This window comes from Sinocyclocheilus anshuiensis, unplaced genomic scaffold (genome assembly GCF_001515605.1).
Source record: "Sinocyclocheilus anshuiensis isolate Anshui unplaced genomic scaffold, SAMN03320099.WGS_v1.1 scaffold1141, whole genome shotgun sequence".
NCBI classification, from domain to species: domain Eukaryota; kingdom Metazoa; phylum Chordata; class Actinopteri; order Cypriniformes; family Cyprinidae; genus Sinocyclocheilus; species Sinocyclocheilus anshuiensis.
The window spans coordinates 178,037-190,061 of NW_015554222.1; the positions used below are offsets into that span (position 1 = coordinate 178,037).

The 12,025-nt window shown below is 37.3% G+C and overlaps 2 protein-coding genes across 3 annotated transcripts in view; one reads left to right on the forward strand and one right to left on the reverse strand.

The window, feature by feature from the left end:
* The window catches only part of LOC107671152 (BEN domain-containing protein 7-like), a 7,875-nt gene extending 3,403 nt beyond the window's left edge, over window positions 1-4,472 (reverse strand). The window contains exons 1-5 of the mRNA XM_016464013.1: window positions 4,332-4,472; window positions 2,265-2,339; window positions 1,923-2,195; window positions 489-620; window positions 135-409 (exon numbers count right to left, since the gene is read on the reverse strand). Coding sequence (XP_016319499.1) covers window positions 135-409; window positions 489-620; window positions 1,923-2,195; window positions 2,265-2,339; window positions 4,332-4,395 — 819 coding nt within the window. The 5' untranslated portion in view covers window positions 4,396-4,472. The remainder of the gene's footprint in view (window positions 1-134; window positions 410-488; window positions 621-1,922; window positions 2,196-2,264; window positions 2,340-4,331) is intronic.
* An 855-nt stretch (window positions 4,473-5,327) lies between these two features.
* Window positions 5,328-10,415, forward strand: prpf18 (PRP18 pre-mRNA processing factor 18 homolog (yeast)). Of its 2 annotated transcripts, XM_016464034.1 has the most exons (11): window positions 5,328-5,532; window positions 5,666-5,743; window positions 7,082-7,108; window positions 7,759-7,863; window positions 7,943-8,056; window positions 8,240-8,386; window positions 9,182-9,250; window positions 9,573-9,713; window positions 9,794-9,865; window positions 9,955-10,110; window positions 10,220-10,415. In XM_016464034.1, exons 1-11 carry the CDS (start codon window positions 5,467-5,469, stop codon window positions 10,298-10,300), a joined length of 1,056 nt encoding a protein of 351 aa, XP_016319520.1. In that variant the 5' UTR covers window positions 5,328-5,466; the 3' UTR covers window positions 10,301-10,415. The 2 variants fall into 2 exon arrangements, with proteins under 2 accessions (XP_016319520.1, XP_016319521.1); XM_016464035.1 differs by lacking the exon at window positions 7,082-7,108.
* Window positions 10,416-12,025: the final 1,610 nt, after the last annotated feature.

Consider the following 12,025-nt stretch of genomic DNA (forward strand, 5'->3'; position numbering starts at 1 on the left):
TATTTTAATAAATACTAAAAATACTTATGTCATTTAAATTATATATATATATATATATATATATATATATATAGTATATGCCAAGCAGTTTTTCTTCATTCACCAATTCATTACCAAATCTATTCCCAGTGTACCTCTGTGGTGCTTTGGCCTCTGGTGACGCTGTAGAGAGAGGGAGGGGTCTTGGAACTGGGAATGGGATCTGGGATAAATGTTGCCATTGTTGGGGGCGTGTCCTCTCTTGACTGATTACACTCAATAACAGCATCAGCCTCAGCGCGTGGCGACAGGGGTGTGGTTCTTTTAGTGGGCGTGGCCAGAATTGTCACTCTGTGACCCGGTCTCCTCTTTTTGGAGATGGAGGTTCGGGATGAGAGCGAGACCTGGGAGCCCTGTTTGCCCTGGGATCCTGAGAGTACAGCAGAACACGGGTGAATGCGGCTGTACATGTGTTCAGTTCAGTTTGAGTGTAGTTCTCTTTGATTTACCTCTCTGAGTTTGGATTAGTTTCCTCATGGTACGTAACTCCAGCAGAATGGCCTGCAGGGTGCTCTTGCAGTTGCACATACAGCAGCTGGGCTCAGTTGCCATGGCAGCAGGCACAGGGGGCAAGGCCATGTCTGAATCAGAACACACATCGTCAACACAATGGCCATCACTGATGATGTCTAACACCCAAAGGCTCCAAGCACCCGGCACAAAAGCCATCTGACTTACTGACTCCAGTGTGTGTGTGTGTCAGACTGACAGTAAGGGAGTTATTGTGTCTTTTTGTGTGTATACAGAAAGAAGACATTACGGGTTTGCTGTGTTATCCAGAGCTGTCTAGACACTTGCTGCTGCAGTGCCAGACTGCACATCTTTGTAGCCCACAGTCACATAAAACAACTTCCCCTTGAACAAATCCCAATGGGGGTTCAAGTGATATCTTCCTGTGTTTCTATGTGAAGTCATTTCAAGCAGAAGCATGGCTTCGCTGAGTTTAACACAAAAAACGAAAGAAAGAAACAGCAGAGCCACTAAAGGTATCCAACCTCATGATAAACCGTAGTAACTAGAGGTGAAGAGATAAAATAAAATTAGTGTACTAAAATTAAAATATAAAAAATAAAATAAAAAGCACTAAACTATAAAATAAGATAAAATAAAATAAAATAAAATAAAATAAAATAAAAAATAATATACAATGCGCTACATTAAGCGAACAGATAGAAAAATACAGTGGCCCAAATTTCTCATATCTACAATGTCTCAATTTCACTGCATTAGATTTTGAAATTGTCCAACCAAGTGGCATCTGCAACCAAATGATGCTATGATTTAATAATTAAAAAAAAGATATATTAATTGTTTTACCTGGTAATGATGAATTGAGTGAATTAAGTAAATGGGTAAATTGAGAAAATGTGCTGGCCATAAATATTTGTTACAGAACATAAAACTGTATTTTGCATAAATAAATAAATAAAACAGCATTTCTGTTGCTCAAACAGTAAAGCACAACCATAGCAATGCCAAGGTCATGGAAATGTGTGAACTAAGAAAATGTTTATCTTGAATGCAATGGAAGTTGCTTTGGATAAAAGTGTCTGCATGTAAATGTTATCATTTAACACCTACCAAACTTCTTTTGTGAAATGTTTGCTTGAAAAGTGTGCTTGTGCTATATTTATTTAAAATAAATGCCACTTATTTTGACAACTTGTTATCTAATGCAATGCATTTGTCATTGAATTCAAATTCATACATTTTAAAGCATGACTTCAATGTCCAAATATGTTTTGGGGCCACTGCATATAAATATAATCATAGTGTGAGGAACACAGCTAAACATGCTTTGTTTTGCATTTGACAGATTTTGCTCACTTAACAAACCTTCTGAAGGTACTGTAATAAAATCGCTTCATTGTTTAGAGACTCACCATTAGCTTTCGAGTGGTTGAGCATTCTCTGGGTTTTGGAGCGGGTGCCGTACTGCCCGTGAGTCATCAGGACTGAGCTCCAGCCATACTGGAGATGTTCAGGGGCCAGGCTCTGAGCCACAGGCAGGCTGAGCGCCTCCTCCTGAGGCTCCTGTTTGAGGGTCTCACCCTCTCGTCCAACGCGCTGGTACACTCGTCCTGTCTTGTCACTCAGCAAGTGCATCATGCCTGTTATCTGCTTCTTTATCTCCATCCCTTTATCACCTAACCAGACTGAGAGACACAGTTAACACACAGAGCCTGCACACAGCCATAAAGTGTGTTATGATGAACGACAGCTACCTTCAGTCTCAGAAGCATCCAGGGCATCTCCTTCAGTGTCATTCTGGTCTACATCATCCATTTCATGGCTAAAATCTAAATGAATCACAGCAGAGTTTTCACATCATTATGAGGTCATGACACAATTTCGTTTATAATGCTTTTTAGCCTTTTATTCATAGGAGAGTAGAGAAAAAAATATCTATCTATCTATCTATCTATCTATCTATCATCTATCCATCTGTCTGTCTGTTCACAATGTGAGATCATGTCAATGGCTTAAAAATATGCTTAACACTTCAGTATCAGCTTAATTGTACATGACTATTCTTATAAAAACTTCAAACTAAATTTCATATTTCATGATATATATATATATATAGTATACATGAAATTAATGTAATAAAAATGCAATGAATTTTGACATGACAATTAGATCTCTGATAACAGTATTTAAAATAAACAGTTTTTTTTATTTTCTTATTATTATTTGTTTTTGTATTTGTTTTATTTTATTTGTACCATTTCTTTCTCCCATACAGATATATACAGTGCTGAGGATAAAGATCACCCAAGACAAAATAAATTATTCACCATACATGAATGGTATAAAATCTATATCTGTTTTGTATAATTTAAGATTTTTTTTTTGGTCGGCTATATATATGATAACTTTTGTATGACAATGTACAGTGTAATATCCAGTGTTGGGGGTAACGCATTACAAGTAACGCGAGTTACGTAATCAGATTACTTTTTTCAAGTAACTAGTAAAGTAACGCATTACTTTTTAATTTACAAGACAATATCTGAGTTACTTTTTCAAATAAGGAACGCAAGTTACTTTTCTTTCCAATTTATTGATTGACAGCTCTCCTGTCCCCATGTTGAGAGAAATCAGAAGATGTTACTGTAGTTCTAAAATAAATATGAATATGCATTAATTCATCTCACTCACAAAAAACAGATTCAGTATTCCTCAAAATGAATAAAAATAATGCAACTCAGAATATGATGCAAACCTGCAATAATTAAATGTTGAACAACACAAATATAATTTATGTATTTAATCCCATTCTATTAACCAATGTCTTTGCTTCTGACCTTCGATGATCCAGTTCAACCATACTAATAAGCAAAAATTACTCTAGACGAACATTTGTGTCTTTTTTTATTGCTGAAGTGTGTTGAAACTTCTTCTTCTGCATTCTACTGTACGGACGTAAATTTACTTTCCCTTCAGCCTGAGGCTTATTCATTTCACTTTTGGTGTGAAAAGGCTTTTATAGTTGCCAAAAATATAACGTTTTTATTTTAAAAACAAACAAGCAAGCCCTGTCCAGATTTAAAAAGTAACGCAAAAGTAACGTAACACATTACTTTCCATAAAAAGTAACTAAGTAACGTAATTCGTTACTTTTTATGGAGTAACGCAATATTGTAATGCATTACTTTTAAAAGTAACTTTCCCCAACACTGGTAATATACTAGAATGGGTATCAGTCAAATTTCTGAAAGTGCATGCATTGATCCAACTCGGTTTTGATTAGGTCAGAGGGAAAAAAAAACTATTTAATTCATTTTTAATAGCACAGATATTTCATATAGGCTCTCAATTTGAACGAGCTGTTTAACATGCATCTATAATAATTATGAAAGCGTCTTAAAATACTTTTAGATGAAGTACAGCAGGACGCTGCTTGACATGTCATGCACTACTGGTGTGATGTCACTCATGACAGCAGCTGTATGCGTGACGTCTGTGCGGTGCAGATGTGATGAAGTGGTGCTGCAGGACCACCTGTAGGCTGCGCGACTGTGAAGAGCAGCAAACAGACCTTTATTATATTCCGTCACACCTGAACAAGTGCACATGGACAGACTAAACGCATTAGAAGATGACAATATCTGACTATGAACGTTGCCGAAAAACATGTGATTAAACAAAACGAATAATCCAAACGATTCGTCTTGTGATGATGCGAGCAGGACAATGAGGGAATGCTACATTGTATCACAGGTGCATTCCAGAGTGCTGACGTAACGCCTCCGTTGTGCTCTATTGTCTGCTGTCATCTGTCTGCTTACCTGCATCCTTCACCAGTTTAAAGCTCTGCGATTTCCTGCTCCGCTTCCTCTCCACAAACTCCATCTGAAGGGCAGAGCGGTGAAGAGGCAGAATCCAGCCCAGTTCATCAGCAGCACACAGGCTCTTTAATCACTGACAAACTCATTAAGTCCAGCTGATGCTGAACCTGAGCTTTAATAATAAGCGCGAGTCTCTCTGGACTGATGATGATGATGATGGTGGTGGTGAGGAAGAGGAGGATGGACTGGACGCGTTAACATTCTCCTGCGGGGCTGCTCGTTTATGATGTAAATAAATAAAGCTCTTAATTCTTGCAGAATTCGTCACGTCTATTCCTTTGCGCCACCTGATGGTCGCTAATATTTCTGGGACGCAAATATGAGGGTCCAGATTTACATTGGACAGACTGGAGGAAAATGACTCTAGAAGAAACTTTCCTATCAGTTTTGGCAGTCGGCAGTAATGCGTTGAAAAGTGTAAACTGTTTTTTCTTTCTTTTTTAATCATATCTGTGTTTTAATAACGGAGAACGGGAAGCAAAAGCGGAAATTAAAAAGAAAAAACAAGAAGATCATTGAACGTTATAATCTATAAAATATATAAAGAAATAAAATTAAACCTAACATTTATCCATTTAAAATAAACCTGAAATATCACCATAAAAAAAAATAATGTAGGCCTAGTGAATGACCGCTGTTCAGTTAACAAGCATTATGGACCAAATAAATAAAATGTAATTAAAATAAATGAAATAATTATTTTAAACAATCAACATTTCAATTCAACTAATATTCTTACTATAAAATAATACAGTATATGTTTAATATATGACATGAAGAAGATTCTGCCCAGCTAGTTTGAAAAAGATAAAGATACAAACTGTGTTCTTTCTTTTGTCATTTATATTGCGAATACAGAGATGAAGTTTGCGATTACGTGCACCTATCAAACTTTTTCCAGCGTTAGACTCACGTTTGTCCACTAGATGGCAGTAATGACTCAGAGTGATCTCCAGCAGCCAGCGGCCGAGAAACGGTGAACGGACGCGTCTAAACTGCTTCCCGTCGGATGTTTATGTAGAAAAGACACACACTTTCTGAAACAATCTTAATAGTTTTTGTTACCTATTGAGTTATGGACATCCTCAAAGCAGAGATCGCGAGGAAAAGAAAACACATAGAGGAGAAAGAGCTGGTCGATGTGAGTAGCGACTGTTCTAGAATACTACTATTAGGCCAGATCGGTTTAGACTTCACATCGCTGTGTTTTAGGTTCATGCTGTTGTGTGCAGATATGTGGATTGTGTAACGCTGTACTCGTGTTGTTTCTCCAGGACTCAAAGAAATACTTTAAACGGGCTGACCTCGCGCGTAAGGAAGAGGAGGAGTATTACAGGAGATGTGGATACAAGGTATAAACTCCAGCTGTGAATATAGACAACATTACATCATGATACATTGCTTCACTTACACATTAGTTAACGTTACTTCCATTTTTCTCATGAGGTTGAACACAGCTGCTCAAAAACACATTTAACCACACAGTATTTGTTGTGTAATCCGTTTAATACATTTTTAGTTTTCAAACTTTTAGCTGCCACGGACCCCCAAATATGAACGTCCTACAATTTAAAAGGCAACTACAACTATATTTTCATGTATAAAGACCCAATTGATGCAGTGAAAAATTAATTTGATATATGTAAAATATTATTTAGAAAATATTTCGTTTGTATTGTTACATTATTGCATTTTTTATTATATTAATATAGTATTTGTATTTATTCTAATCAATTTCTGTCTTAGTTTATTTTGTTTTTTTACCCTGTTTTTCTCTACCTTTCCACTAACTCTCTTGCGTCCCCCTTGGAGTTCCCAGACTGCAGTTTTAGATCATCTACTTGTCTGTCAGTCATCCGCTGTGGCTTTAAAAGAAATTAACTGTCCTATTAATAATGTGTCTTCCATCCCATACTCACTTGCTGAAAATGTACTTGTCCTGATGCCATCCAAGATGTAGATGAGTTTGTTTCTTCATCAGAAGAACAGATTTAGAGAAATGTAGCATTCCATCACTTGCTCACCAACGGATCCTCTGCACTGAATGGGTGCCGTCAAAATAAGAGTCCAAACAGCTGATGAAAACATCACAATAATCCACTCCAGTCCATCAATTAATGTCTTGTGAAGTCAAAAGCTGCATGTTTGTAAGAAACAAATCCGTCATTAAGACGTTTTTTAACTTCAAACTGTTGCTTCCAACTAAAATATGAGTCATCTATATTTTATTGTCTATATTTTAGACTCTTATTTTTAATGCGAGTCACTTCAAGTCCATAATATCAGTTCTTCCAGTGGAAAAAGTCCATTCACTGTTGTCCTTTTACATCAAAATATACTGACTTATTTGTTTAGAACTGTTTTCGCTTGTAAACAGTGCTTGATCTGTGCATATTTCTCTCCTGATTCAGACTGTTTGACTTTTTCACTGGACAAAGCAAAATTATGGATTAATGCTACATTTCTCGAAATCCGTTCTGATGAAGAAACAAACTCATCTAAATCTTGGATGGCCTGAGGGTGAATCAAATTGCAGCAAATTTTCATTTTTGGGTGAACTGTTCCTTTGAAAAAGCTCTTTCTCTCTAGTTCTCTTTTCATCCTGGAGTGGTGTCTTCTGTTTGCTGTGTATCTCTTCTCATATTCTCTTTCCTGCTGTCTGTGTGTGTGTGTGTGTTCTGTGAGTGTAGGTTTCTAATGAGCAGCCTGTGAGACAGGTAGGGCTCAGGCAGACAGAATGCATGCTGCCAGACAGATGTTTGACCGGGTTTCAGCATGACTTAAGAACATTTGTGTGTTTAATTGCCTTTGCTCCCAGTGTTGCACAAAGCTGGAGGCAGCACTATCTGAATTTTCAGCACAGCCGCATAATGATCACAGTAAAATCGGTGCCCTTATGTGTGACGGAGATGCCCACCCAGGAGCAAAGCACAAGTTGTTTGAATTCTAGATGCCTTGCCTGCTCTCATTTGTGCAATGCTCAATGTTTTTAAGCTATCTTATTTGGTTTTGATATTGCTTGCATGGTGTGTTAAATTAAAACCGGTGTCAAGATACAGCTTCGATGTCAGAGCATGGCCAGCAGGCTCATTATGGCAATTCATATATGCAATTATTTGCTGTTGACTCATTGCATCTTGGGAGAATTCTATGCACTCCTATTTATATAAGATTAGATGAGGATTTAAACATGCTGCATGATTATATGGAGAATTATTTGTTTTTGGTCTTTCATTTTGGAAAATCTTAAGTGTATGATTATTATTTTGCAAGCAGCCCTTCTTGATCTCACAATTATATGCTTTGCAGTGGTATCAGAATGATGTAACAGTCATTTTATTTTTTATTATTATGATTTTTTTTCAAGCTGGACAAGACTGAGGAGGAGGCACCTCCATCTACATCATCCAATCCTGTGTTAGAACTGGAGCTCACAGAGGAGAAGCTGCCAATGACACTTTCCCGACAGGAGGTGGGTCATCCAATCAGAGCTCACCTGATGAGGTTGTTTTTGTTCTTGGATGAATACTAAATCTTGTGGCTGTGTGCAGGTGATCAGACGTCTGAGGGAACGTGGCGAGCCCATCCGTCTGTTTGGGGAATCCGATTATGATGCTTTCCAGAGACTCCGGAAGATTGAAATTCTAGCACCAGAAGTAAACAAGGTAAAACCCACATCTCCTCTCGCCATCTTCACACTCTTGTCATATAGTGTACGTTTGTTTTCCAGGAATTTTTTCAAAATTTCCCTGCAAGAAATGTGCTTTCAAGAATATAGTATACTATATGATGGACTCATGCTGAATTTGACACACTATTTAAGGCTTACCCTGTCTGTGTGTGTGTAGGGTTTGAGGAATGATCTGAAGGCTGCCATGGATAAGATCGATCAGCAGTATCTGAATGAGATTGTCGGTGGAGCAGAGGGTGCTGAACTGGACACACAACACGATCTCAAAGTGCATGAAGAAAATACCACCATTGAGGAGCTAGAGGTAAACCCACACACACAAAGTTAGCTTACACTAATTCATTTCCTCATTTTTAACGTAAGAGTAGGTGCATCCATTTGTAAATATGCGAGGCTTCCAGTTATTTTAGCTGACAGACCTTTATGCTGCTTGACATTCTAAACTGATATTTGTTATCATTATTTTAATTTATGGTAATTAGAAACACTGGTTTGTAGTGCAAATAGTTTGTTATTCTTCTAATCTTTTACCTTTAGCAGATAATAAATAACAAGTCTTGCACATTCACAGAAAACATTTTACCTCCACATAGCAATACAGTTAGAGCACATCGATTCCAGAATCTGTACTAATGTGCCTGATGAGAAGTACTTCTATCATGGTCCCACTAGGTGGCACTATTGTCCTACATCTGAAATCTAATATTCTTCATAACTAGACCAGGGTTTCCAAACGGGTTTGTGTGTTGATGAAACACTAGTAATTAATGAAATCTCACAAATAATTTTTCAATAAAAACCATCAAAATAAAACACTTACTAAAAAGAATAGTTTGTTTACCTGTTTGTAATGCGACCATTAACCAACAACAGAGAGCAGTGGACGTGCAAATGTGGTGTTAAATTATTAAAAGGGGGTACTTACAAGTAAATCTTTTAGGTCAAAGGGGTTCGGCTGACAAAAAAGTTTGGGGAACCCTGAATTAGACTGTCTGGAATGGATACTAATGCTCCTATGATTTAAGTAGTTGTATAATATAACAAAAGATGTGATGCTCTATAACTGCTACATTCATTTCTAACAACATGTATTAAACAGGCTTTGGGAGCGTCTCTTGGCACTGGTGATGATTTTAGAGACATGGACATCATAAATAAAGTTTTACGGGTATGTTTTTCTTTATTTTTTTTAGCTGTGATTTTTAAAAATTCATTTTTTTTTGTATCCCTTTTGGAGTGTTTAAGTCTTGTACTGACTTTTGATAGTAATGCATTTAGACAATATTCTAATTTACTTTTGTTTTAAATATTAATGATTTAATGAGCATCTGATGCATAATTTAAAAATCATTTTATTTTGTCTGCTTGTATGTGTATTTTTAAAGTTAATTATGAAATTACATTTTTTTTTTTGTATGTTTCAACTTGCATGTAAAGAGTGGTCTTTTTAAAGGCGCTTCATCTAAAATAAAGTTTATTTTTTATTATAGTTCTTGCTAGGAGTGTGGGCTAAAGATCTAAACAGCCGAGAGGACCATGTGAAGCGTAGTGTCCAGGGCAAACTCGCCAGTGCCACCCAAAAACAGACTGAATCTTATTTGGAACCTCTGTTCAGAAAACTACGCAAGAAGGTATGCTGTTCTACAAGCTTTTATATATACAGTATTATTAGATAGAGACTCACAGGGTTCATTGTGTCTTCTATATATAGAATTTGCCAGCGGATATTAAGGAGTCCATCACAGACATCATAAAGTTCATGCTGGAGAGAGAATATGTTAAGGTATGTTGTTCTAATTGAAATACTTTGAATTTCAGTTTGTAATTGGTGTATTTGTGAGGAAACCTGACTAACACTCTGTGTACACGCAGGCAAATGATGCTTATCTGCAGATGGCTATAGGAAATGCTCCATGGCCCATCGGTGTGACTATGGTGGGTATCCACGCTCGTACTGGACGTGAGAAGATCTTCTCCAAACACGTCGCCCATGTGCTCAACGACGAGACCCAGAGGAAGTACATTCAGGTCTGAAATGACAGTATGAATAGAAGTGTGATATTACATTGTGTGCGTTATATTAGCGTTGTGATGTTCACCAGATCAGTGATCCGATCTTTTTTTTTGGTATTTTCAGGGGCTGAAAAGATTGATGACAATCTGTCAGAAACATTTCCCAACAGATCCCTCAAAGTGTGTGGAGTACAACGCTCTGTGACGTACTAATCACAGCATTCAAAGTCATGTCCTGTCATATTGAATAATGTATGGCTGTCAATCATTCTCTCATGTTGTAAATAAATGATTTACTGTAAATATACACCAATCTTGAGAACGCGTGGAGTCGTCGAGTGTTTTTTTTACTGTCGGATACAGGAGTGATCTTTTCATTACATTGACTGATGCTTGATGAACACTACAGAACCTGTAAATTCATGAACAAACCAAGAGAAGTAGGTCTGTTCCTTTACAGACAGGAAATATCCCTTTTAAAGGTGAATACCAAGACTTGCGATTTGAGTCAACATCGAAACATGTCCAAAAAATGCTAAAATCACATCTCATGACTTTATCTGACCTCTTGAGATGAGTTAAAGGAAGTCCTGAGTCACAGGAAGAGTTGACTGACTTCCTCACGCTGGGACCAAATCAGATTTCCTTGGATTTCCTGCTGACTGATGTGATTTACATCACATGATGACCAAAAATGTTGGGTTACACTTTATTTATTTTAAGGTGTCCTTGTTACAGTTTAATTATACATATAAGTACTGAGTAATATTAATTAACTACATGTACTTACTATATGGTTAGGGTTAGGATTTGGATTTTGGTTACTTGCATGCAATTATGCATAATTAATTGTTATTATAATAGTAATTACATGTATGTATAACAAGGGCACCTTAAAATAAAGTGCTACGAAATGTTGCAATGCAACATCAGAGGAAAAGATCATATTTTTGTGATGATATTTAAAATACTGTATATTACAAGTTAACTTATGAAAAATTATTTATCCACAAAAACCTATTTTTACTCATTTTGAAATAAAAATAGGTCACTACCTTAATACTTAACACAAAGATACAACAAAGGGGGGAAAACGGCAAAGCATTAAATCTAACTTGATTGATTTAAAATGCACAATATGCCATTAGCTAATCAAGATGCTGCTTTTCTTAGTAATATCCTTGTTTATCTCAGTATTAATATTCTTTGCTGTAATCATAATGACCTCTATATGTTCATTGTTTAAAATGTTGCAAAATATATATTCATAATCTCAGGTGTCATGATGACCCTACATTGGCAGAGACTCCAGCTCCCATCACCCCTTGCTGCAGTTTCCACGGTGATGAAAGAGTTACGCTCATAAACACACCAGTCCCAAACTCCCAGGACACAAACAATATACGTCCCTTCCTTCACACAGCATTCCAACACGCGCGCTGTTCTCACGTCTTGTGGGAGAAACGCACACATACACCAGTGTTGCCAAGTACGCGGGTTTCCCGCGGAATTGGGCTACTTTAACAATGTTGCCGCCGCGGGTTGAAGCGACCCCAATAACGTGACATTTTAGCCGCTGGACTGCGAATTTTACCAGGGGGACCCCACCAAAAAAACGTGTATTTTACCTCCCGGCGCGCGATTTTTACCGGGGGACCCCCCTCGAAACGCCATTGGGCTAGTTTTGGTTTTGAGTAGCAATTGGGCGGGATTTGTTGTGAAAACCTGGCAACCCTGACACACGCGCACTTTCATCACATGAGAGAATAACGGCTTCCAGCTGCTTGTGAAAGCTGTAACAGAATAAACTGCTCTGCTCCAGACCCTGCAGGGTTCATACAGAAACATTATTCTGGAAAAATGGGCTATGAAGGTAGAATGACGTCAAAAAGATTTGCATAGATTTATTTTTTTTACTGTATGTGTACTT